This window comes from Nothobranchius furzeri, chromosome 10 (assembly GCF_043380555.1).
Source record: "Nothobranchius furzeri strain GRZ-AD chromosome 10, NfurGRZ-RIMD1, whole genome shotgun sequence".
Lineage (NCBI taxonomy): Eukaryota > Metazoa > Chordata > Actinopteri > Cyprinodontiformes > Nothobranchiidae > Nothobranchius > Nothobranchius furzeri.
Genome location: NC_091750.1, coordinates 58131684 through 58156847, shown reverse-complemented (window position 1 = coordinate 58156847; position 25164 = coordinate 58131684). Strand labels below are relative to the sequence as shown.

At 45.6% G+C, this 25164-nt stretch overlaps 1 protein-coding gene across 1 annotated transcript in view; it reads right to left on the bottom strand.

Annotated features, from left to right (window-relative positions):
• The window catches only part of stk32a (serine/threonine kinase 32A), an 81169-nt gene extending 58641 nt beyond the window's left edge, over positions 1–22528 (bottom strand). The window contains exons 1-2 of the mRNA XM_054730736.2: positions 22046–22528; positions 20579–21044 (exon numbers count right to left, since the gene is read on the bottom strand). Of these exons, the coding sequence (XP_054586711.1) occupies positions 20579–20630 (52 nt within the window). The 5' untranslated portion in view covers positions 20631–21044; positions 22046–22528. The remainder of the gene's footprint in view (positions 1–20578; positions 21045–22045) is intronic.
• Positions 22529–25164: the final 2636 nt, after the last annotated feature.

The following is a 25164-nucleotide window of genomic DNA, read 5'->3' as shown; positions in this document are numbered from 1 at the left end:
CTGTTGTGTGTATTTTTTTATTTTTTTTAAAAGACAAGAATTTAGCTTAAATTTGTTTGATTTTATTATCATGTGTCTGTCCTACCCCTTGACACACACACACACACACACACACACACACACACACACACACACACACACACACACACACACCACATAAACCACAGCACCACTCCCTTTCTCGCTCTCTGCTTCACCTATCAGCATCATTATCGCCAATTGGAACCGGATGGGGCTGTTTGTCTCTCGATGTCATGACAACGAGGACAGATGGTTTTCCCTCTCTGCTGTTTCCCAGAGGATGGAACAGCTGCTGCCCACTTTCTCTCCTCAACAAACACATACCCTGATACATTCACAAGTATAATCACAATCACTATTTGGGAAAACAAACACAAATTTACGCGTGGCACAGATTTAAAACATTCTGCTATGGGGAAACACACAGACACACAATCAGCCTGCAGACTCCAGATCTATTGGATGTGACAGTTAATGTTATGCTCAGTTAGTCACGTATCACTGGCACTTCCTCGTCTCACGCTATCTGAATTTGAGTGTCTACACAACCAGCGCCAAGGTTCATATGAGGCCAGTTTTACATCCCCAACGCACACGATTATGAATCTTAAGAAGCTTGCATATGCCCAGAGAAAGTTCAGGTAAATCAATCAATCAATCAAAGCTCTATTTATAAAGCGCCTTCCGCAACCCTGTCAGGAAGCCCAAGGCCCTGAACACAGCACATAAGACATGTGAAACACAATGAATAAATAGATTATAAAAGTGATTCAAGTAGTGCAAAAAAGGTAAAACATTAAACTAGAAACAAATGTATAAAGCAAAGAGACCAATGAAAACAGGGAAATAAAATCAACATAAAAGAGGGCCAACCTCAAACATGTTCAGAGAACGCCAAGCGGAAGAGGTGGGTTTTTAGCCGACTCTTAAAGACTGGCAGAGATGGGTACACCCTAGCTGAGGTTGGGAACTGGTTCCAGAGTGACGGAGCTAGGACTGAGAAATCGTCTCACTTTTACCATTTATACCTGTGTTGAGGGTCTGACCTCATGAGGAAATTACTATGCAGTGATTTTCTCCAAAATGACTGTGCTTAAATTGCTCTGAAAAGCAAATAATCACATCAGCGCCAAGAAACTTCATTTCCCATGATGCTTTGCACACGGAAGCATTGGGATGATGTCACCGCCTAATACCAGAAACACGTTCTGCGCATGTGCGGGAGGCCGTGGAGCTTTTCCCGCGAACTAAGACCATAAATCTTCAGCAGAGACAAAGAAACCTCGTTCTTTTGCCCAGGATACCTGGCGGTAAGGACACGCTTGTCGAACGCTCCGACTCCCTTGAACACGCGGAAGCTCTAAGTGCCCAAGATTGAGCCACGCAACTGCTGGAAACCACTCCAACTCCATCGGGACCTGACTGGGAACGAGCGGAGCTCCATCCAGCTCTCAGAGACGCTGTAAGTTGTCAAACTCAGCACAAAAGAAACTTCGTTCTCTTTGTGTCCAGCCCGTGGAGAAACACTCCCGGAGAACGCCAAAACAACGGAGAAAGCATCAAACCGACGGACGACGCCAAACTGCGGAGAAACACGGAGAACCGTCAAATCAAAACAGCGGGGGACGCCTTGCTGTTCTGGTGATCAGAAAACTCATTTCTCTCCCTCCTTTTCTTCTTCCGTTTCCTCTATAGTCCAGAATAAGCAATAAAACCGCGCCTATTGCTTAAAAGTAGCTTTGTGTTTTCCTCTTTCGTTCCCAAACACGTCCGTCGGGTCATTTTGAAAGAATAAACTGCTTATTGATCATTGTTTGGTATCTTTAAATGTTTTCTGCTTGGCCACGTGGTTAAACTAAAAGATATTAACTTGTGATTAATCTTTTGTGTTGTTTCATGATCCTTTGAAATGTTTTGAGTGATTTAAGGTTAAGTTACTACTGATTCTAAGTGCCTTGGAAGTTAAAGTGCAAGTTGCCACCCACACTTTAGCCAGACAGAGGGGTCAGCCATCTTGCATACAGACTCCATTTTAGAAACACACACACACATACATACACACATAACACCTTGAACATTATTTTGAATATACATCCTTTTATTATATCACATGGTTATTAGTCATTTATGCCACTGTTTATTCATTTGACAAATTGTTAATTAAACGTTATAAAATTCAGATTTTCGTCTCCAGTAGCTTTGTTGTGTCGAAGAGAAGTCTCTGCTCCAAGGATTCTACGAACTTCAAGAAAGACTGATAAGAGTTTTGGATTCAATTTTTCCCCGGTTAAAGGGGAATGGTGCCCCGTATATCTAAGAATATCTTAATTAATTAATAAATCAGTAAATATTCCCATATTTACAGAATTTATTGAAGAATCCAAAAGTAAGTTAAAGCTTACGAATTGTTCGCTCCTAATAACCCCAACATTAATTGGTGCCCCGTCTGAGGCTTGGATACACAGAGATTTCTATCGGGCACAAACAAACAAATAAATCTTAGCTTGAATTAAAATAATCAGTTGTTCAGCCTTGAACCAGCAACAGAGTGGTGCTGATTTCGCTGAGCAGGAAGCTGCATTGAACTCTCACCAGTAACTCAGTGCTTCTTTAAAGGTGCAACGTGTAAATTAATTCTGGTTGACCTTTTACGTTAAAATTTAGTTTTTCCTTAAAGGTGCAACGTGTAATTAATTCTGGTTAACCTTTTAGGTTAAAATTCAGTTCTTCATTAAAGGTGCAGTATGTAAGTGATTCTGACTAACCCTTTTAGGCTAAAATTAACTGCTAATTTAGCGACTTTAACTCACAGTGGCTATTAAAACTAACTGAAACATTCACTCAAAGACTGATAACACCCTGTTTGCTAATATTCTGAAGGAATAATAGCACATTTAACACTGCAAGTGTTGTAAGACGTTGCTACGGCAACGCACCAGCTTTTGCTAAAATACTGAAAGGAATAGTATTTTAAGCGTCAGTCACGGCATTCCGTGCAATCTTAAAACGCTAAAATCTGTGCGCACAAAGGTTAATTTAGTGTTTTTCTGCTTCAAAGCTAGCAGTTGCTGCCCAAAAGGTGCAGCTTGAGCTATCTGCAGAAGCTCTACTAGGCTATTTTTGGTTCGGTTGTTAAAATGGAGGGACAGAGTAGTGAACTGACCAACTCCCAGCAACCAGGTGGCGCTGCGGCCCACGAATGTGAACCTGGCCTATTATCTGGACAAATATTGTCCAAACTGGTCGCGGTTGCTCGAGAACCCGACTACCCTTCTAGGGATTTCACTGAAGAACAGCTTGATGCTGTAACTGATCAAATAGAAAACCCGGATGGTACAAAACCAATCCAGGTTCATTTGGCTAAGTTAGCCCTGATCCTCTATCAGAGAGAACTGCAACATGATCGAGAGATCATGAACCTCCAGAGTATGCTAGCTGAAAAACAGCGAAATGGAAGTCTGAAGGATGAGGAGGAAGACAACACCAGCACCGATTCTGGGGAAGATGGGGAGAAGACCCCACCCCCCTCTGCTGATGACAACAGACAGTGGGAAGGGGGGAAACACCATGACTCTCTGGACGGACGCACGCCGTAGGGGAGAGATCAAGCTTATCAGTCCCAACCTTCGGCCCCGTTCCCTACACACACTATAGGGCATTCAGGACCACCTAGGGGCCGAGGGCAGTTCGCCCTCGAACCCCAGGTTGGACCACCACCCTCATCTTCACGGCCTTCTCAATCAGTGAGAAGTCGACCAGCTGAGCGGCACCTCTATTTAGACCGCTCCCCCAGTCCACAAAGGGTGCAAGGTGCCGGCTGGGGTTATGCACAAGCCCAACCTGCACCTCAACCATCTACCCATCCTAGCTACTCCGGTACTCGGCATGCTGATAACCAGCTGCAGGACAAAGCATCATACGCCAGTCCGTACCCGGACAAAGCGTACTACGCAGAAGCCCCAGTTGAAAGACGCAGGCTGCACTACGCAGACGTGCCCCGGGAGGAGGACCTCCCAGGACACACACGTGACGTGCCAGCAGCCCGCCACAACATGCCGGACCCCGATTTGGGCCCCAGGAGTCAACATTGGGAGCCCAGAGCACACCAGCGATATCCAGCGCCCTCTGAGACAGACCGTGGGTCAGAGTCAGAGGATGATGCGCCGTACCGTGAGTCAGGGCTCCGTGTACATCAAATTGAATCGCTAGCTAAAGACATAGAACGCTTTGATCCTAACACCAATGAATCCAATGTCGACGATTATCTCAGGGAGATAGAATGTTGTCTGCTTGATCTTCCAGCACCCTCTTCAAGGGAAAAGCTCAAGCTAATTTGGAAAACCACATCTAGAACGGTGCACGGTTTCATGGAAACTCTACCATCTGACATTCGAGATCGGTACTCCTCGCTCTGCCGAGCGTTGAGGGATGAATACGCCACGTATGCAGACTCTGCGTCAGCTACAATGGGGGCCTTCTCCATCAAACACGGGAGGAACGAACCCCCCAGAGAGTATTATCGCCGACTCAAAAGTGCTTATTTCCAAGGTCAAAACGGCCCTGGGCTCGAGGAAGACCCTGCCTTCAGATCCCTGTTCATTCACAACCTGCACGAGTGTGTTCGCTCCGAAGTCTCAATGTATTGTCGGATGAAAAAACTGACAACTCAGGAGATTAGGAGATACGCTCAACAGGCTTGGGAAGCCGGCGGAAAGCCCCAAAAGCCTGACGCACATCACCGCGTCATGCACCTAGCTCCCGACACCGAGCTGCGTTTGGAGCTCGAAGGCACAGAAGCTCCACCCACTAAGCCAAAATCTGCTAAACCTAGACCTGCTAAGCCACGAGAGCAGTCCCAATTCCCTCAACAGGGGAAGGGGGGTGCTAATTGGCAGCCACCAAGGTCTGGACAATCAGACAGGAAGTGGCCCAACCAAAACCAACGGCAGGCAGGTCGGAACAGTGGAAGGTTTAAGGAGCGCCGCCCACAGGTAGGTCCCGAACGCGAGTCCGCAGGTGAGTACTTGACCAAAGCCGACCTCCAGGAAATGTTTCAGCAGTTCCTAGCTAAACAGAAGTAACAGCTGAGATCTGCAGAAGAAACCCCTGCACCAAAGTCTTCTTCTAAGAAGCCAGACCCGGAGCCAACGTCTGCATGACTAGGCGTGGCTCAACCCCCCAGCGTGGCCAGGACCTACCTGATCAGCTGGGGTAACACTACTGGTAGATCACAGGAGTCTCCTGAAATCTACCCCCCAGAGAAACCTGATACTAAATTTCTGAAGTTCCTTGGTGACTTAACAAACCATGATCATGCTCGCCGTTTGTACTGTAGCACCAACGTAGGTGGATGCATACAGGTTGATGCTCTGCTGGATACCGGCTCAGAAATCACCCTGATGTGCTCCACACTGTTCAGTCGTGTGTCTGACACCATGCGGTCGCTCGGGAAACCAGTCCAGGTAGAACCCTGTGACCTGAAAATCACCAGCTACACCCAGACCCGGGAGTGTATCACTCACCGGGCGTGGCTGGACATCACCTTCCAAGACATGACTCTGGTTCACCCGTTTTATGTCTGCCAGCTAGACACTGAACCACTTCTCATTGGTCAGGACCTGCTTGAACGTCTAGCTCCCCTCATCGACTGCCAGAAGGGTCAACTGTGGGCCCAGGTGGACACACCTAAGCCCTGGAACCCGGATAGCAACCGACCATCCTCCATTCTTGAAGTCAGCATAAGTGAGCCGCAAAACCCTTGTTCCAAGGTCATGCCCCTCCCTACGGCTCCCACAGACGATGCCCGCCTGCAAAGGCACGAAACCGCTCCTGGAACTCCTCTCCGCACACATTCATCTTTTCTCTGCTCGCTGAAGAACGTCAGCCTGCAGCCATATGCACCACACATAGTTGGTGGTCTTACCATCAACTGCACCCACATCTCAGATGCTCGCCTTGCTCTTTGGTCAGAAAAGTCAGCCATCAGCCAGCAGACGTTTGAACACCTGCGTCAGAAGGACCCCCTGCTGGTCAGCGTGACACGTAGCCACCGGCTCTTGTCAGCTACTTGGCCGCAGAGGCTCCTGAAAGCGCCAGAGGTCTGCTCCCTGACTATCCAGCTTGGAGCAAGACAGCTCACACATACATTCAGCATCATACCACAGCTTGATCCACCTGCACTCATTGGAGCAGATCTGCTGGTTCGACTCGGTGCCCAGCTGGACACTTGCAATCAAGTCCTTTGGGCCCGTGCCACACCATCCTCTGAGCCTCGCTCAGAAGGCCCTGAACACTTGCTGTCCGGACGGACCATTCCACAGGCCTGCCGTGCAGTGGTTGAGGCCAGCACGGTTCTGCCCCCACTGGTCAAAGGAGTGCCTGTTCGTCTGACTCTGATGAAGCATCAGAAGCTGCCAGGCACCCAAGCCTTCTTCCAGCCATCACCACACTTCTTGGAGCTCAACTTAGCCGTCTGTGGCACGCCACTCTTGGAGCTGAACAATCGTTCTGCCTACTTGTTGGTCGAAAATCCGACCCGGAGTCCTATCCACATGCCGGCAGGAAAGCCCTTGGGCATGCTGATAGATAGCTCATTCCATGACTTCGAACTTTCAGTCCTCGTGATCGGACAACTTCCGTTGTTCTTGAACGACAGACAGGTTGGTGCAGACACATTCAGTACCTTCCCCTCACAAATGATTACCATCAAGCGGCATGAAGCCCTTCCTGAGGAACCCATTTGCAGTGCAACCTTAGATGCTGACGGTGGTCAGTGTCTAACGGTTTTTGCAATAAATACTCAACCCTCTGAGTCACCGGTTGAAAGCCCGGAACACCAGAGACCCTCCTCCTCTGAACCTTATGACGGCTTTGAAGCCGAAGTCAGCCAGCAGCTTGACAAAGCGGATGCGCTGGAGTCAGAGGAGCAGAGAGCAGCGCTTAGAAGCCTGTTCTATGAGTTTCAGTCCGTCTTATCCAGGGACTCCCTGGACTGTGGACTCACAAACCTGCACACGGTTCGCATTCCGACGAACCCGAATGCCCCTCCTACTTTTGTACGTCAGTACAAGATTCCCCTCGCTGCTTATGAGTCGATCCAGGAGATCCTCGATCAGCTGAAGGAGAAAAACATCATCAGAGAGTGTAACTCCACTTACAACTCTCCCATCTGGCCGTTTCTGAAACCGACTGGGAAATGGCGTCTCACCATAGACTATCGTGCACTGAACAAACAAGTACCTCTCTCCAGGTGGCCTATTATCCATTTAGATCAGGAGCTAGCCAGAGTCAGAGATGCTCGTTTCTTCTCTACGGTTGACGTAGCCAACGGCTTCTGGACCATGAAGGTTGAGCCGACGGACCAGTATAAACTGGCTTTCTCCTTTGGAAATAGCCAATATACTTGGAACCGCTGCCCCTTTGGCTACTCTAACTCACCTGCAGAGTTCAACATCTTCCTCCAAAAAGCCATGTCAGATGCTGCTTCCAGAGGGAACCTCATATATGTCGATGACATCTTGATGAGGAGTCGAACCTTCGAGGAGCACCTGGCTGAACTCCGTCACGTGCTGCAACAGCTCGCTGACGCCGGAGCTAAATTGGCGATTCTCAAGGGACAGTGGTGTCGAACCAAAGTGGAGTATGTTGGACTGCTGGTTGGCCCTAATGGAGTCGAGCCCCAAGCGGGACGCATTAGAGCCATTCAGAACATCAAAGCCCCAGCTAATCTGACTGAACTCAGGAGCTTCCTCGGAGACTGCAACTACTCCAGGCAGTTCATTGAGGAGTACGCTGAAACAGCGAGGCCCCTCACTGAGCTGCTTCGGAACGACACACCTTTCGTGTGGGACAGACCCCAAGAACTCTCCTTCCAGTTCCTAAAACAGAAGTTGGCGTCCGCACCCTGTCTGGCTTACCCAGACAAGGATAAAGAGTTCTACATAGAGGCTACTTTCTCCTCTCACTGCCTGAGCGCTGCTTTGAAGCAGAAACACGATCAGGACATGAGAGTTGTGGCATACGCCAGCAAGCCTCTGAGCAAGGTGGAACTCCAGTTCTCAGACTGCGAGAGAGCTCTCCTCTCTACAGTCTGGGCCGTCGAACACTTTCGTAGTTACATCGGTGGACAGAAAGTGATCATTGAAACGTGTCATCAGCCTGTCACCTTCCTAAACAGCCAGCGTCTGCGCGAAGGAAGAGTGTCAAACAGCCGCATTGCGACGTGGATGATGGTGCTCCAAGGATACAACATTGAGGTCAAGTATGGTCAGAACACCAAGCTAGCACTAGGACAAGGGCTAGCAGGCTGTCAGCACTGTGACTCTGACTCCGTCAGGGGCCCCCTGGACACACCTGCCGCAGTCTACCCAACCGCATCCAATCATCGCTACTTTGATGAGAATGTTTGCCAAGGGCTTCCGAAAGTTTACACTGACGGATGCGCCTACCTTCACGAAGGCCAGCTCCGTGCCGGGGTTGGAGTCGTTTGGGTGGACTGTGACACTAAGCAACCAAATCACTACCGGTTGGGCCAAAAGTCTAGTCAGTACGCCGAAATTGCTGCAGTGTTGATAACCCTCCAGCAAGCGGCAGCCTTGGACATCACTCAAATCGTCCTTTGCTCTGATTCAAACTACGCTAGACACAGCTTCATTTCTCACTTCCCCATGTGGAAGGAGAACCACATGAAAAACGCCAGGAACAGAGACGTGAAACACTCGGAGTTATTCCTAGCGTGTGATCTGCTCACCACTGAGAAAGGCATAATGGTCTACTGGAAAAAGGTCAAAGGTCACTCCAGGACCATAGGTCCGGAGAAAGATGGTAATGACGAAGCTGACCGCCTTGCTAAGCTCGGTGCTGACCAGGGAACCTGTTGGGAATTCAAAGACGAGTGGCTTCCACCCAAGGCCGTTCACGAGGTCTGCGCGATTACTCGTCGCCATGCTAAACAGGCAGACGAACCTCGGACCGTTGGGGTACCCGTGTTTCTAGGCAGACAACCACAGGACGCGGACCTAGTCACTATGCAGGAACAAGATCCTAACCTGAAGCTCATCCGCGAGCTTCTCCAAAAGGGCCCGATGCCTGAACAACCGTCATCACCTACTGGCGCAAGCCGAGATTTGGTAACCCTGCATCATCAACTCGCGCACCTGAAACTACAAAACGATTTGTTAGTTTACATGCGTGACGATCACAGCCCGCCACGCTGGGTTGTTCCACTCGACCACAGAGGAGTGATGCTTGCCTACGCCCACGACACTCCGGTTGGAGGTCACCGCGGAGCAAAAGCTACCCTCGCATCACTGACAGAAGTAGCATATTGGCCGTCGATGTCCAAGGACGTACACAGCTATGTCCAAGGCTGCCTCATCTGTGCCCAGTTTCAACCCTCCCAGCCGCTTGCTAGAGCACCACTGCAACGCAGGGGAATAACCTTCCCTTGGTCCCACCTGCAGATCGACTGGGTTGGACCGGTTCCCAAATCGGCAAGAGGAAACAAATATATGCTAACTGTAACTTGCAGTTTCACAAAGTGGGTTGAGTGCCTTCCAGCGCCAAACGATACAGCCGTCACAACCGCTGTACTGCTGATTAACCACGTTTTCAGTCGATTGGGACTTCCACTCTGCATTGACTCTGACCGGGGAACTCATTTCACATCCAGTGTAATGACGTCCCTGTTTGAACTTCTGGGAGTGGAAGTGAGATTCCACCTTCCCTATCACCCACAGTCATCCGGACAGGTCGAACGGATGAACCGCACGGTCGTCTCCATGCTCAAAATGTACATCTGCTCCACTGGGAAGGACTGGGACGTCAAGCTCCCTCTGGTCCTGATGGCCATACGGTCTACTCCCCAGCGATCCACGGGGGTTACGCCCTTTGAGATGATGACCGGCAGACTGATGACTCTACCACTGCACCTCCTGTATCACCCAGAGGATGTCAGTGTTGCCACTGCCTATACCGCTCATCAGTATGTGGCAGACTTGAAAACACACCTCAGAGCTACGTTCGCGCACGCTCAGAAGAAACTGGAGACCAATGTAGAAGGCGCTAAAGCCTACTACGACCAAAAGACAACCAGCCGCGAATACGAGGTGGGTGACAAAGTATTCTACTTTCGGTTCGCCCAACCGGCACGCAAAGCTAAGAAGTTCCTGTCCTGCTGGTCAGGACCATTTGAGATCGTGGCAAAACTCTCTCCAGTTGCATACAGGTTACGCATCACCAAAGCAAGACAGGAGCCTGTCTACAAATGGGTGCATGTGAACCAAATCAAACCCTATGTCAAACCATCCCCGCGGGTACAGAGACCAGACTCCCCGCAGGAGGTAGACGTAGTCTCCACATAGTTTTATGCATGGAAATGGAAAGGGGGGGGGGAAGTGCACTTTTAACCCACTAACATGTACTAACCGACAAAGAACAAGACCCCCCCCCCCCCCCCCCCCCCCCCGCCGTTCTTTTCACTAACCACGAGTCTCTCCATTACAGGATGGAGTTCCTCTGGATCTTCTGCATCCTCTTTGGATCAACGGCAACAACTCCATCAGCCATCATTAAACCGGGACCACCAACCGGGATTGTCCTCCAAGACAACCCCGGATTGTTGATCACACACTGCCGCATTCATACGCAACGTATCGTTGTCCGTTTGGACCCGTGGGACGTCTATCACAAACACGTGATACCGGCCCCTCCTCCTCACAAGTCCATTATTGGTACTGTTCAACATGCCAAGCGCACCACCGCTTACATGTTGGCACAACTTCAAAAATTTATAGTCACTGAAGATGACCTCGGAGAAAATAACCGCCCAAAAAGGTTTCTAGGTGGACTCATCGCTGCGGTGTCCGCGGTGGGTTCCCTCTTTTCAGTTGGACTTTCGGCGGCTAACACAATTAGTCTTAAGACTGTCCAACGACACATTGCCGAACTCCAGGACGAGATGCCAGAGATCCAGGGGAACCTCCTCCTCCTAGACCGCAAACAGGAAGCTCTTACTAAAACCTTACAGGGTACTCTTGTAACGGTCAACCTACATTCTGCTCTGATTAATGAATCTCTACGTGCAATCAAGACTTTGTCTGACACCATACATCAGGATATTGTGTACACACGAGTGGTGAGAGATTTGATGCAGGACCTGCTCAGGGAAATTGGTTCTACTCTGGACAGCCTGGTTGAAGGTCGCATTCCTGTGTACTTGGTACCAATGGATCTGCTCAAAGATGTTTTGACTGCTGCTACTCCCTCCACTGTACACACTTCACAAATGCACCTAGCGTACAGCCTAGGCAGTGCAATTCCCATTCACGTTGATGCAGAAAAATTAGAACTCGGTTTCCTGTTAAATGTTCCCATAATTGAGACACCTCACATCTATAGGCTTAAGTCCATGCTAAACGTTGGTTTTTGGAAAAACGGTAAACATTTCCACCTTAAAACTCCGAGAATCCTTGCTCACCAAGATGCTGATAGCAAACTCTATCTAACTCCTAACTTAGATTTATGCACAAAAACCAAAGATATTCACTGGGTGTGTCTTGGTAACCCATTTGTCCGAGACGTTGCCAATTATCAATGCGGCCTCAGGAGCGATGCGCCCCTGCAGAATTGCCAAGCTACGGTCACGTTAAAAGATGTTGACATGGATACCAGAGTGGAACGTGCAGGTGACAGATGGCTTATCAGCACCCCAGTAGACTCGGCCCTTGTAACTTATGACCAGCATAACGTTGCCACTGAGTTACAACTGCCGAACCAAACCTTTTTCCTCTCAGTTCCGCCAGGTGCAATTGTACACCTGGAAAACCTGGCACTCCATCACCTCAACCTCGAACAGCATGATTCGGAGATTGAGATCATGGACGCTTTCCAGGGTTATAACTTTACCATCGATTTAGAAATTGACCAACAATTACTGATTGAAGGAACCAAACTTGTTAAGTTCACACAAACCCCGCGTGAACTTACTTTGACGCCCATGAATAGATACCCAAGACGCTACATTGACACAGATTATACCACCTTAATCTGCACATTGGTCGCCCTGGGGATGGGATGGCTCATCACGGCCGTGATTGCTTATTCCGCCTACAGGCGTGTTAATAAACTCCAAGATAAGATGCACTTGCTCACCTACGGTGTGCCTCGTGACCGCGTTCGGGGAGACTCCAAGCGTGAATGTACCACACCTGTCTAAAGGGGGTGAGCAACATTTTCTTTATTATTTTGTAACCCTAAGAGTAGTTCTCACTTTAGTCTACCTCACATTTTTTATCTGAGTGTTGCATTATGTCACATTCTTTATAAGCTACACACTGAATGTATGACCTAAGAATGTATTTTATGAGACCTCAAGGTTGATATGAATTTTCTTGGATGTTATATGTTATATGTTTTTTTTGGGGTTTTCTGTATTTTTGTTTCTTACTTGGTCACATATTAACTAGTGGTTATGTGCCGGCCCAGCTCAGTCTGTCAATGACTCTGTCTGACGCACCAGCACATTGTAGTACCTCTTAGTTTTATGGTCCTTGTTTTAGCCCAAAGACTGTCCTGATCCACCCTTTGGACCAAAAAGGGGGGAATCTTGGGACCACATAGGTCAATGCGCGTTTGCGAACTATGGACCTCGTACATCACCGCGTGCTCCATAAACTGAACTGTATGGCTGGCGGTGAGATGCCTTTGTGTCCCCTCGTGGAGTTAACCGCCCACTGACCTTCCTCCTTCTACACTACTACCTCTCGCATGGACGACATCATCATTGCGTACCACCTGCGTGAGTGGCTTCTTCTCGTTATGCGCGTTGGGGACTATCCCGTTTCCTATCCTCTTTGTGCCTGACCAGGATCAAAGACCAAAGGCGCCAGGATCCAAGACAAAGACCAAAGACATAGGCGTCCAAGGAGACCAACGTCCTAAGGGACAAACCCACCTGTGCTTCCGACAATCAAGTCGACCTACGTTCATGAGGAACAAACCCATCTGTGCTTCCGACGATCGAGCTTTGGGCGCGATCCCCGAAACCAAAAGGGGGAATGTTGAGGGTCTGACCTCATGAGGAAATTACTATGCAGTGATTTTCTCCAAAATGACTGTGCTTAAATTGCTCTGAAAAGCAAATAATCACATCAGCGCCAAGAAACTTCATTTCCCATGATGCTTTGCACACGGAAGCATTGGGATGATGTCACCGCCTAATACCAGAAACACGTTCTGCGCATGTGCGGGAGGCCGTGGAGCTTTTCCCGCGAACTAAGACCATAAATCTTCAGCAGAGACAAAGAAACCTCGTTCTTTTGCCCAGGATACCTGGTGGTAAGGACACGCTTGTCGAACGCTCCGACTCCCTTGAGCACGCGGAAGCTCTAAGTGCCCAAGATTGAGCCACGCAACCGCTGGAAACCACTCCAACTCCATCGGGACCTGACTGGGAACGAGCGGAGCTCCATCCAGCTCTCAGAGACGCTGTAAGTTGTCAAACTCAGCACAAAAGAAACTTCGTTCTCTTTGTGTCCAGCCCGTGGAGAAACACTCCCGGAGAACGCCAAAACAACGGAGAAAGCCTCAAACCGACGGACGACGCCAAACTGCGGAGAAACACGGAGAAACACGGAGAACCGTCAAATCAAAACAGCGGGGGACACCTTGCTGTTCTGGTGATCAGAAAACTCATTTCTCTCCCTCCTTTTCTTCTTCCGTTTCCTCTATAGTCCTGAATAAGCAATAAAACCGCGCCTATTGCTTAAAAGTAGCTTCGTGTTTTCCTCTTTCGTTCCCAAACACGTCCGTCGGGTCATTTTGAAAGAATAAACTGCTTATTGATCATTGTTTGGTATCTTTAAATGTTTTCTGCTTGGCCACGTGGTTAAACTAAAAGATATTAACTTGTGATTAATCTTTTGTGTTGTTTCATGATCCTTTGAAATGTTTTGAGTGATTTAAGGTTAAGTTACTACTGATTCTAAGTGCCTTGGAAGTTAAAGTGCAAGTTGCCACCCACACTTTAGCCAGACAGAGCGGTCAGCCATCTTGCATACAGACTCCATTTTAGAAACACACACACACATACATACACACAAAACACCTTGAACATTATTTTGAATATACATCCTTTTATTATATCACATGGTTATTAGTCATTTATGCCACTGTTTATTCATTTGACAAATTGTTAATTAAACGTGATAAAATTCAGATTTTCGTCTCCAGTAGCTTTGTTGTGTCGAAGATAAGTCTCTGCTCCGAGGATTCTACGAACTTCAAGAAAGACTGATAAGAGTTTTGGATTCAATTTTTCCCCGGTTAAAGGGGAATGGTGCCCCGTATATCTAAGAATATCTTAATTAATTAATAAATCAGTAAATATTCCCATATTTACAGAATTTATTGAAGAATCCAAAAGTAAGTTAAAGCTTACAAATTGTTCGCTCCTAATAACCCCAACACCTGATAGGTGTGTGTGTGTTTGTGTGTGTGTGTGCCAGGGGGTGTGGGGGTGGGGGTTTGTTAATGGATGGGGTTGGAGATAATGTGATTACAGAAAGAGACACAAACAAGTGAAGAAGACGGGGTGGGGTCTCATATTTTATTTCCAGCAGTTTAATGAGCATTAGGTGATGGACACATGAGTCAACATTGTGTTTATAATCTGCAAATGAGCAGAACCGACACACCAACAGTCTTTCTGTAGTTTAGATCAGCTGAGGAAATCATGGCCATGGATCTCATCTGCTCGTCACGTTGAATTTGACTGACATCTGCTAATCAGATTAGACTGAACTAATCACCAGCGTTGCAGTTGAAAATCTCACACACTCCTACAGTCTCTGTATGACTGTCATGCACTGAGATTGCGTATGGCCAAACTGGGCTAAGTAGATCTTAAACCCAATAGCTTTGTTTTCAACAGCTGATTCAGCCTAAATGCTGGCGCTCTTGAACAGAAACACATTACGTCCAGATGCACCTAAATGCTCTAAAATAACGTAGAATCTGAGATATATTTGACATTTTGGACTACCTGAAACAAAATCTGCCTACCTAACATTTGGAGTCAACCCAATCCAAGATGGCCACCACACGTAATCAAAAATGAACAAATGCAAAGGGGGAGTTAATTGTTGATTCAACAGATAGAACAAGGATGTGGGTCTTAATCGTTTAAAATCCTACCAGACACATCCTCTGAGTACGAACTCTTTGCCTCAGATCTACTTCTCAAACTTTCCCACTGCAATCAACTGTCGGCTGGCGTATCCCTTGAACAACTGGATGGATTTTAAAGAAACTTTCAAGAAGTCATAAACATGTGTGCAACTGATCCACTTTTGGAGGCAACTCGATTCCAGACAGGCACTACAGCTAACTGCCTCGAAAAAAATAAAATAAAAAAGGCTAAAACTCAGTTCTTCAGACAAGGATTAAAAATGTGGTGTCATAATAGATGTCCCAACATGAACTCCAACCACTTTACACTGGATGACCACATTTTTTAGGCATTATCGCTATTAGTCAATCCAGTGTTTGTAACAAAGATGCCTATTAAACCACTGGATGGATTGAATGAAACTTGTTGAAAAAAAGAATAATTAGACATACATCTATAACTGATTAACTTTTGGGGTTACCTTATTTGGGACAGCTGCCACAGCTAAATAACCTTAACAAATACCAAAAATGGAAATAAAGTATTGAATTGTACAGATACTGACCTATAATTGTATGGATTAGTCGCTGTGCATCATTCATAACACTTAACCATATAGCACTAAGAGGAGCTCAGTGGCCTAGTGGTAGGAATGTCCGCCCTGGGACTGGGAGATCAGGGTTCTAATACCAATTGGGTCATACTAAAATCTTTAAAAATGGGAGCCAATGCCTCCCCGCTTGACACTCAGCTTTATGGGGTTGGATTGGGGGGTTAGACCACCAAATGGTACCTGAGCATGGCTGTGTCTGCAGCTCACCACTCCCCAGGGGATGGGTCAAATTCGAAGAACAAATTTCACACACCAGTGTGTGACAACTAGTGGGACTTTAAATTTCAGAGATAGAACAAGTCAATATGCAATACTGCATGAGTTAGCACATCTTATCCTAAGATTATACAAAAACAGCTACAGCTTTTCCATTACTCAACAGAAAAAAGTTGGAGTTTTTAACTCTTGCATTAAAGATGGGAAATGATAGAAAGTCCTGCAAGAAATGCCATCCACCCATCCTCTTCCGCTTATCCGATGTCAGGTCAAGGTGGCAACAGCCTAAGCAGAGAGGTCCTAACTTTCTTCACCCCTGCCACTTGAGCCAGCTCATACGGGGGATTCCTAAGGCATTCCCAGGCAAGCCAAGAAACACAGTCCTTCTATCGTGTCTTGGCTCTTCCTTTAAGCCTTCTTCTGGTTGGACATGCCCAGAAAACCTCACCTGGGAGGTGTCTAGGAGGCAGCCTCACTATATTCCTGAGCCACCTCAACAGGCTCTTCCTGATGTGTAGGAGCAGCAGACCTACTCCGAGCCCTCCCTGGATGGTCGAGCTCATCACACTGTCTCCAACAGACACTATAATTTTGCTGCTTGTATTCACAATTGTATTCTTGCAGTCCCTAAAGTACCTAATGGTGACCATAGATGAGGGTTGGAATGTAGATTGGCCAGTAAAGTGAGAACTTTGCTTTTTGTCAGACCGGTACAACACCCACATTGCTTAAGACGCAGCACCAATCTGTCACATTCTCGTTCCATTTTACCCTCATTCTGAACAAGACCCCAAGATTCTTAAACTCCTCCACTTCAGGCAGGACCTTGTCCCTGACCCGGAGAAGGCATGCTACCCTTTTCCAGCTCAAGACCATGTCTCAGATTTGGAGGTGCTGATCTTCTTCCTGGCCATTTCACACTCAGCTGTGAACCGCTCCAGCAAAAGTTGGAGATCACAGTCTGATGAAGCTGACATGACCACATCATCTGCAAAGAGCAGAGACTTTATCCTAAGGCCAACAAAACAGATCCCCTCACCACCTTGGCTGTGCCTAGAAATTCTGTCCATAAAAGTTATGAACAGAAAAGTTGACAAAGAGCAGCCTTGGTGGAGTTCAACTCTCATCGGAAATAAGCCCAACTTACTGCCAACAAAATGGACCAAGGTCTGACTCTGATCACACAGTGACCCAACAGGCTGGATTAAGGTGCCTGGTACCCCATACTCCCAGAGTTCCCCCCACAGGGCTCCCTGAGTGACGAGGTTGAATGCATTCTCCAAGTCCTCAAAACACATGTAGATTGGTTGGGCGAACTCCCACACACCCTCCAGGATCCCCATGAGGGTAACGAGCTGGTCCAGTGTTCCACAGCCAGGACAAAAAAACACATTAGATAAAAAGTCCTAGTATTTTGCAATAAAAATGGGAAAATAATAAAAAGTCCAGAAAGGAATACTAAGCCTTTAATTGTTTTTTAGCCTTTGCAAGTCAAATTCAAAGATGTATCTTATGTTAAACTTTCTAAATACCTAAATGTGACTTTTTTGTTTATCTTTAGTAGAAATCAACAAGTTTCCTTCTACAGTCTTGTGTTCCAAATTGATGCACTTATGGTAGAAAAAAGATGGCTTTGAATTTCAAGAATATGTTAACGTGAGATGGTCACTCCCCTCTGGCAGGACATGGTTAACCACATTAATATTTTCACCATTTAAATTTACTTATGCCAAAATTCATGGTTCAATTCACTGACTTAAGCTTTTATTACTGTGACATGAATTATTTAAATCATCTGAGTATCCAGCAGTGTCAGAATATCAGCCTTTTGCACAGTAGCCAAAACAGGTCAACACGCAGGTGTAAAATGAAGAGATTCTGGTCAGCAGTAAACAAGGACTGTCGATTAACCCAAATCTCCTGGCTGCACAGGGTGGGAAAACAGGAGACACAAAAGGGGACACGTGATGCACAAACATCTTTCTCCAGGGGGATAAACAAGTCTTGACAGGGTTCACCTTCATGCAAACAACTCTGAGTAAATTGACTAACAAGGGCAGGGAATAAATTATGAATGATGAGATTCTCTAATGATTTTCCAGCGGTAATATTTTACATCCAAAGCTCTGAGCTCTAATGTAACGATTTATTTTTAAATTCTGTATTTGTAATGGTGCTATTGTCAACATGTAAAGTGAATATGAAAAAAAAAACACTTGGTATTTTTATTGGCGACTGTGGCTGCAGGAGATAAGTGTTTGCCCCCTAACTGGAGGGTTGTATATGGCGTCAGAATTCCGCCATATCTCGTGTACACGTATTGTCCACATCGCACATGCGAACGGGACTCGCGCGTGGAAGTTAGAACCTCCACGAGTGAAAATATACATGGCAAGGAGGTCACTGTACACTGTACACTGAGAGGGAGCAAACTGTGTCTGTGAGCGCACAAGGATGTGCACAAGTGACAAACCTGCGTGCGCGCATTGGCCAACGAGCACACAGCAGAGGAAAACATGCGCGCGGCAGCTTCACTGCGCGTGTGGCAGCCTTTCTGCGCGCTCGGTTTCTGATTCTGCTCGCTCGGCTGTTGGGAGTTTTGGCACTCTGGAGGCATGGAAGAATTAAAGTGCCAGAAATTGAGCACTTGAACTTTCAATTTGAGAGCAGAATTTCACATCAAGAGACCAATTTTTTTCTTTCAGAATAAGATTTTATATTACTGCTCTCAAAACTTGTAATGCTTGCACTCAACGGGTGAATGACTGTTTGTGTAGTGAAGTGCCTTGGGAGGGTTGTAGAACCATCAAAGGTTGGTAGATATAGTATCTATAGCAGTATAGATATTCACCATTAGCCAAAAATTCTCTTTCGTATGTTGATTTAAAACCAGGCACATCCGTGGGCAGTCTGGTGCTGCTGGCGAGTTCTGTTTAAAAGCATATCTACACTCCTGAAAAACACCTTGTTAACAAATGTTTTAAAACATTAGCTGTCAGCTGATGTTTCTTTATATTTATCATTTTGTATATTCAACTGTTGATCAGTTTATTGGTTTATGCATTTAAATAAGACAGAAAATGTTGAGATAACAGCAATGAAAATTGTCTCAAATTGGCAGAACATACCGGCCGATTGATTGTGACCTCTACACATTGGCATCAGCAATAGAAAAACCAGCATCGTTTGATCACTAGTTTATACGTCAAAATATGCTAGAAAAAAAAAGATGTATCCCAGGTTAAAATGATTTAAATATTATGTTTTATGTCATGTTTGTTTTTTTAGAAAGCCTAAACTAACAAAGAAGCACCATTAGTCCCACATATCTTCAGTTTTTAGTGTCTCTCCTTACTCCTGTTTACCCAACATCTGAAGTTGACAGACACACACACACACACACACACACACACACACACACACACACAACACACACACAGAGAGCAGTGAGGGGATAAGTTTACCACGCTGCAATGTCAAACAAGAAAAACAAAGTCGGGGATCACCCATCGGGTTCCTCGAACCTCAAAAGGAGAACCCTGTCTGTTTCATCAGTCAGGTAATTATTGTTTCCAGTCAGCTGTGACTTTTCTTTTCTAATTCAAAAGTTGAGTTTTTGCACAACTCAATCATCTGCCCCCACACTGAAACCGCACAGTCTCTTTGTGATGAAAGTAAGTAATTTCATAGATTTTCTGTCGGACTTTAGATGACTAAGCAGCAACGTTAGCAACAAATGAACTAATTCTACCTTTATTTGTATGTTCTAAAAAAATGTTTTCGTTAAAAATAATTTTGTTCTTTCCAAAATCTCAGACAGCATCGACTTTTCTTGAGGCTTTGGTTTGCAGCCGGAGTGGACTATACGTGAAAGACTTGCTCAAATCAATAAAATTGCAGCAATAAAAGAAATAAACAAAAATTATTCTAACCAGCTTTGCTTTCACCCTAAACAGTCTGTCAAAAATGGACTAATTATGTGATAATCTGGCATCAAATTAAAAATATGACCAACATTTAAACTCATGGGTAGATGTTCAGGAATATTGTTATTAACATTATGTGATTTACTCAATAAAAAATTTCAAATTCTGTTTTGCAACAAATGCACACTGGATCAGATGTTATCACTATTAGCTGTATGTAATCTTAATCTTGTCAGATACCAATAACGTAATGGTAATGCTGCGGGAACTGAAGAAAAATGAAAAACTGGATTAATGCCCAAATATTACTTCATTTAGCATTTCCTCTAACATTTTGTTTTACACAGTTTAATCAGTAATAGAAACCAGGCTTTCATCTGCTTTACTTTCTTTTTAACCTATAATCAGTGCCATGGAGGTAATTTTGGGGGGGACAGGGGGGACATGCCCCCCCCCCCACACACACACACACACACACTTCTAAAGTGAAAATTACGTCCATGATCAGTGCAGACAAGGTTTCCTTTATAAGTTTCTGAGCTCCTTCTAATCCCAAACAGCTAAGTGAAATAAAAAAATGAATTTTGGTTTTAAAGAGAATGGGTGCAGTGAAATAGAAGATTTCAGTGTACTCACCCTCGTCTGTGTCATTGGTGACTGGGGTCTTGCTGGACTGTCCGAGCCCCATGGCCGCGCCTCCTATCAGATCTCCCTGTCCCACTCAAATCAACCCAGTCTCCAGCAGCTCTCCCTCATAGCCTGGTCCACAGCTAAAGTCAAAACTCACACAAACACAGTCTCACGGGCTAGATGCCGTTTAGCTGACTTAAAGTGTTCCCGTCTTCCTCTCAGCTCTGCACCTTGACACAGCCACACATCACTGCGCACACAAAGAAAATGGGCTAGGGGGCTAAAGTGAATGTGCACACACAAACACACACACACACACACAGGCTGATTCTTCCTGTTTTCTGTCTGTCTTCACTGCTGCTTAGATGGATGCAGGCAGAAGGATGGCTGTTTACTCCAGCTGGGAGGGGGGGGGGGGGGGGGGTGGATGATGTGTTTGTAGCTATGACCCTCTGCTGTCTGAGAGGCCAACCTGTGAGGGGAAGCACAGAAACAAAATAGAAAAGTAAATAAAAGTAAAGAAAATGTAAGAGTTCTTTAACATAGTACTACAGTAGAACTCAAGCAAGTTGTTTTTCAGTGGCGTGTCTAGGGCTTTTAAAGTGGGGTGGCCCAAATGGGGCACTTGGGTGGCACCTATAGTTATGCATTTTATTTTATTATAATAATTTGTGTGCGTGTGCGCGTGTGTGTGTGTGTGTGTGTGGTGGCTAGCAAGCCACTTGTTGCACTACTGCCACAAACTGGAGAGGGGTGTGGACCAAAATGCAATTTATGTAAATATGAAAATAATAATAATAATAATAATAAACATGCAAATGTTCTGTAAGCTGGAGCTAGAAACCAATGAAAAGGGCACATGCTACCACTTACTATTTTGGGGTCTATAACCCCAAACCTTGTGTGGACAATATTAAGTCATTTTGAAAGGAACTCAGTGGGGTGGCACCTAGAGTGGCCAATAACATCCCAAGGGTGGCCAATCTCTAGACACATCCCTGTTGTTTTTCCAGACATCAGCTTGAGTCAAAAAGCTGAAACTGTCCTTTTTCTATAAATTATTTCACTGCTGTTTTTTTTAATAAAAATAGAAAATATTCCACAGGAGTGATGCCTGAGGGATTAAACTGTGTGATTTACAGAATGCCTCAATCAGGGTCTTTTCCTAGGGCCACACAGGATGGCATAATAAAGAAAACATTTAGAATTTTTCCTTTTTGACATTAAAAAAAATAACTTTTTTAATCAGGTCGTGTGTTTGCGACCTAAGTTAGTTATGAAAGGAATCATCCTGCCCCGGCTTTCCGGATAAAGTCACCACTACTTGCCCATCAGACTCCATTCAAAAGTAGGGCTGGACGCCGCAGTGCCCCGCTCCCCGCAGCGCTCCAGGACACTGCGCTCACTCTCAGACCCCTTATCTGATCCAACATGCACTGCATTCAGATCACCGCCTCTCCTCGGGGCACCTACCTCAGAACGCAGGCGCTCAGCTGGGCATCGTGGTACCAGTTCTGACCCAGCCTGCGGATGCTGCGGAGATGTGGAGCAACAGTGCGGCTCGGGGTATGAGTTGTCACCGGCGTTCGGACGATGACGCGTCAGACAGGACACCTGCCTCTGGAATAATCCGAAAAATATCAAATAAAGGAGAACCGATTCAGCGCGGAGAGACGGAGAGACGTGACCCACAGGACGCGCCGGTGGGGAGGTTGTGGTACAATGCGAAATCCCGTGCAGTGTTTGGGAAGGACAGGACGACCACAGAGTAATTACGGGAGAAGTGCTCCGCGCCGCACGTCGGGCTGATGTGCGGCTGACCTCACGGTCTGTGAGGGTTAATGCGCTGCACACCAGAACCATGCGTGTCTGGAGGCAGGTCCACAATAGACCTGGCTGCTACATCACTCCATTCAATGAATGTGATCCAATGGGGATGATGTCACATCAGTAATACGTACATACAGACTATAATACATAATACACACACACACACACACACACACACACACACACACACACACACACACACACACACATATATATATATATATATATATATATATATATATATATATATATATATATATATATATATATATATATATATATATATCAGCTATCCTTGCTTGTCTCTTTTGTGTGTATGACTTCATATAACTTGTAGAAGTAGGCCTACTGGGTCGGTTAGGCCTGCTTTTAGCACCTCCTAGCGTTCGTTGCATAAACGAAACTGAAACTCATGAAAACTAAAATAAAAAGTGTTACTGCCATCCTTATGAGAATTTCCGATCTCCCAAATACCGTGTTATGATGATTTTATATTTTTAGACAGAAAGTATTTGCATTATGAGGTTGTTTGTGGAGTTTTATGACTGTTTACAGATTGTTCACAGTAAGCACCAGTCAGGGTCACATTTGACAGAACTGTCAAATATTTCAGTCAACAGAAATTTGTAATGCAAATGATGATCAAAAAGACATGGCACATTGGGTGGAATAGCTGGTTTTTACGAGCAAGTCTAGCTCAAAATGGCCACAGATTTTCTGGTTGTGGATCTCTTCCTGAACAGCCTCAGCTAGGAGAAATAACTATGTCCTATACCAAGGTGAAAAGGCTAATGGGCTCGACACATGGGAGGCAACATCGCCTCTCCTCCATTCACTTTCAATGAGACATGCGCAACAAAGCGATAATCGCGGGTCGCCTCCCGTGTGTCAGGTAATAAAAGTGACAGCGACGAATTTCGCTGATCGCGGTCGTTTGTCGCCCCCGTGTGTCAAGCCCATTAGTCTGAAATCAGCTAAAACCAAAGTATGTTAGGCTACTACATAACTGTGACCATCCTAATTCCATTGTGCTACATGCAGCTAGTGATGTTTATGTAAAAAATTAATCACAGTTTCATGAATAACCATTTCATCCTAAATGATATTGTTGAAAATGAATAATGGTCACTACAGTGGACAGCTACTCAAATGTATGTTTTCTAATTATTATTTTTTTTGCCAGTAAGCACAGCTGTTGACGACTTTATTGCATTTGCCTGTTAAATTTATGTGGGTAAAAATCTATATGGGCAAATCCATGTGGGGCCATCATGGAAACCACGGACAAACCCTGTTGGCACCCAAAAAAATCCATAAGGGACCTACCTATGCATGCTGTCTGGGTGCTGGTTTTCTTCTGGATGAAGCATTTTATCCTCAATTATTCAATGGAAGCTTCTTGTTGGCCAGAAACAGTGAATCATGGTTTTACAGCCAAAGCCCTAAAAACAAAACAACAAACCACAATACAGTTGAAGGACAGCGAAAAGGCAGCTGTTCCCATGACCACTACCACATTATTAAACAAACTACCTTCACATTGAGTATCTATCTGGGCCAGAACATTGACTTGTTCTAAGAGCTACTTTTTGGTGAAGTTTGTTAGCCTAGTTTCTAATTTTACATTTAGCGTAAAATGCATCCATTAGAAGGACTGCAGTCACCTGGATCTCTTTTAAATCGTACAGCCAAGGTCAAGAGGAGAGTGGCTGACTGGTGGGACTGGGAGATGAGAGACGCTGACGGAGCACACCATACTCCCCCCCTCCACCCACCCACCACACCCACCCCACCCCCACCCCCTGCCACCATGCTGCTCTGTTGCACAAAAACGCACTCTGTATGTGTGCTGTTCATCTTCACACAGTGAAGTTCCCAGTATAATGTGACAGTGGCAAGCATCACTCCAAACCAGGCCAATCCCTTATTGGGCATTTGGCAGCATCAGGAGGTGTGTTCAACTTTTTAGATGGGATGAGTGATGAGGGTGTCATAACACACCTGGACAGAGATGAAGTGAAGCTACTTAACTTTAGCGTGCTCCAGCTCTGTCCCAGTTTTGATTGCACAGATGGCCTGTAAATATAAGTTATAGTCGTAAAAGCTTCCATTTTTATTTAAAAAGTGGCGACTTTCAATCATGCACGAGGAGGACGTCAGACTCGGATGTTATGTGGAAAAGACAATTCTTGAAAATTAGCCCCATCTGGTGGACTAACAGGAAAATAAAATACTTTTTAAAATCAGAAATGTACATTTTGGGGACAAAAAAATGAGGAACGCTAAGTACTTATAGATTTCTCCCCTCTTTGGAAACGTTGGAAGCCCATTCCTGCCACTCTGGTTCAAAAATATTATCTCATGATTGTGACGTTGCTAAGTCATAGTTATGAGATCACTATTATTAGATTATTTTAAATCAGAGTGGTGGAAAAGGGCTTCCATTCAACAAATACAATTGAATAAAGATGACCAAATACATAAAAAATAAATACATTTTATTTAAGTGTTTTTTAAATTTAGTTTTGTAACAAACACAGGTCATTGGTTTTAGAGTAAAACAAAGTCCTCATCTGTGACCTTGAACAATAAATTTGGCTAAAATCTTCTCCACAGCTCATGAAAACTTGGATACCCTGAGTTAAAGTTGAAATTAATGCTTCCACATCTTCCCCAACCAATATTTAAATTCCAGACTTCCACAGTTGCATAATTGTTTTGGAGTCAGCTAAGAGGGTGTGTTAGATCTGTCCTCCTGCATA